The 2,310-nt window shown below is 39.1% G+C and overlaps 1 protein-coding gene across 1 annotated transcript; it reads left to right on the top strand.

Annotated features, from left to right (window-relative positions):
- Positions 1-21: 21 nt before the first annotated feature.
- On the top strand, positions 22-965 carry LOC110110964 (the record flags this gene model as incomplete). The annotated part of the gene is given in 4 exon segments (XM_020842626.1): positions 22-482; positions 556-635; positions 719-781; positions 864-965. Coding segments are annotated over 4 exon segments (657 nt in total), but the record flags the coding sequence as incomplete, so codon positions are not given.
- Positions 966-2,310: the final 1,345 nt, after the last annotated feature.

Here is a 2,310-nt window from a genome sequence, read left to right as displayed (position 1 = left end):
GTTCTTATACTTCCTAGCAAAGTATCCTTCCCGCGCAAGAAAATTCCAGCAAGAGGCTGCAGCTGGGGGAATGGACGGGTGGGAGGGCCAAATCGACGTCGACGATTCCGATCTCCAATCTGTTCTCCGTCCTCCACTCCATCAGTCCTCTTGTCCGCCCCACGCAATACTCAACCGTCTCCAGCCCTGCTCGCAAATTTCTTCCTCTTTTCAAACCCTAGACCGTACTCGCTCTATCCCTCCTTTTCAATCCCAACTTCCTACCAATATTTCTGAGATAAATCAAAACGAAGAAGAAGAGCATCCCCTCATTCCCGGTCCCGCTGGCGCTATTCAGGCGGCCATGCGCAGGCGATCCGCTGCAGCTTGTTCAGAAAGGTTGCTCCCAGAAGGGGAAGGAAGTGATGATCTCGATCTGTGTGTAAACGAAGAAGATGGAGATTTCAAGCTTAAGCCTTGGCTGTATGCCCTTAGCTTTCTAGGTGAGTGTGGAGGTAGATCGTTTACTGTTTTCTTTATGTTCTAGGCTAGTTAGTTCGTTTTTCCATCTGTCAGGCCTAGGTAAGGACTCGAATTTGCCGTACCCGATCAGTTTGATCAATGCCCAGCGGAGCGGTACCCAAAGAATACCTCAGGTTGAGCAAATATTGCATCTATTGGTTGTCAAGTTCCAGTTCAGTTTTATTTGCTTCACCTGGCTCAGTGACTTGATGGTTAGGTGGTAGGCATTGTCAAATCCTGTACACCAAATGGGCTTGGTGATTTTTTCATAACACTGAAGGTAACTAGATTATGCTTAAATGACGACTCTTATTAAAATTTGAATGGCTATGGAATGTGTTAAATGAGTAACTTCCCTTTAGGATCGAACAGGCACAATTGGCGCAGCTATCCACCGCAAGGTCCTGTCTGAAGGAAATATTTGTAGGGAAATTTCGGTTGGATGTGTTTTCATTCTGAAGCAGACAGTTGTGTCAAATTGATTTCTATTTGATCTAGTATGACTCATTTTTCAGTTTCTTTTTATCGCCGTGTGTTTTTGTGTTGTTGAACTCACTTTCTTTTAGGTGACATGGGCTTTTTGAGTGATCAGAAAATTGCATTGTTGTGGCTTTCAGGTGTGCACTCTGCCCAGCTCGCTCCTCTGTTATCTCAATTATTACACTGAAAGATGTGGTAAAGGTAATTGGCTTGATTATTGTAGATAAATTTTTTGTTTGTTCAAGTAATGTATCAAGTTATTAGGATTTCTTATATGATATTTTTAGTATTCAATATGCTTGTTTGTAAAAAAAATATTAACCTAGCCCTTCTGTCCCACTACATGGGGTCGAGATATATGATTTTTTTTCGTCATTGTGTCATGTTAAAAGTCAAATTCTCGAGTTACTATAGTCTAATAAAGAAAGATACGATTTCTAAATATTTTATTAATCAAGTCTTTAGGTCTACCTCTACTTTCATTTTTTTGTATTTTTTTATTTTTTTTTACATAAAGATTAATTAATCTAATCCTCAATAACTTCTTCTACGCGGATGTCATCAGAAGGTTTTTACTTCCGTTTAAATGTGACTAACCATCTTAAGGCGATACAATTACTCTGCCATATCTTTCTTATTTGATTAATATTTTTTTGCTGTTCAAGGTATTGTTGCACAGCTAACTCCCAATCCTTTTGACTGTATATGCTCGATTTCGTATATTCCGATATCATCTAAGGGAATGCACTTCATCACCTAAGCATTGCTATCTTTTCCAATCACTTATAGTTTATGGCTTGATCTCTTTAATGCAACATTCGGCATCATAAAATCATTGCAGGTCTCACCAGCCATCTTATTATAGAATTTTTCCCATTTACTACATTTGCGAGGGACAATTTTCCGTAGTCGCACAGACAAGCCCATGCAATATCATACCCTTCAACCACCAACTTTGAATTCTGATGATATTATCCCTATCTATTTCACTCATCTGTGCTTTGAACAATGAGATCCAGATATCTAAAACTTGTCTCTATTGAATGACTTGATTTGCCCAAAGTCCAAATCACAATCCCACCACTAGCCTACTTTTGACCTACTAAATTACACTCCCATTATATTCAGGTTAGATCTACTCTGCGAAAACCTTTAGACATCTAGGTTTGACCGTCACTAATTACAAGTTTACTTTTCAACTCCGACCTCTTCTAATCTTAACAACAAGATTAGAATAATATCAGCAAAGAAGCAATACACCAAGAAACTCCTCTTGCAAATGTCTGTGGAACATCCATGACTAAAACAAAAAATATGAGCTTACGTCGG

This window comes from Dendrobium catenatum, unplaced genomic scaffold (assembly GCF_001605985.2).
Source record: "Dendrobium catenatum unplaced genomic scaffold, ASM160598v2 original_scaffold_243110, whole genome shotgun sequence".
NCBI classification, from domain to species: Eukaryota; Viridiplantae; Streptophyta; class Magnoliopsida; order Asparagales; family Orchidaceae; genus Dendrobium; species Dendrobium catenatum.
Note: the sequence above shows the minus strand (reverse complement) of the source record. Positions and strands in the feature narration are given on the sequence as shown.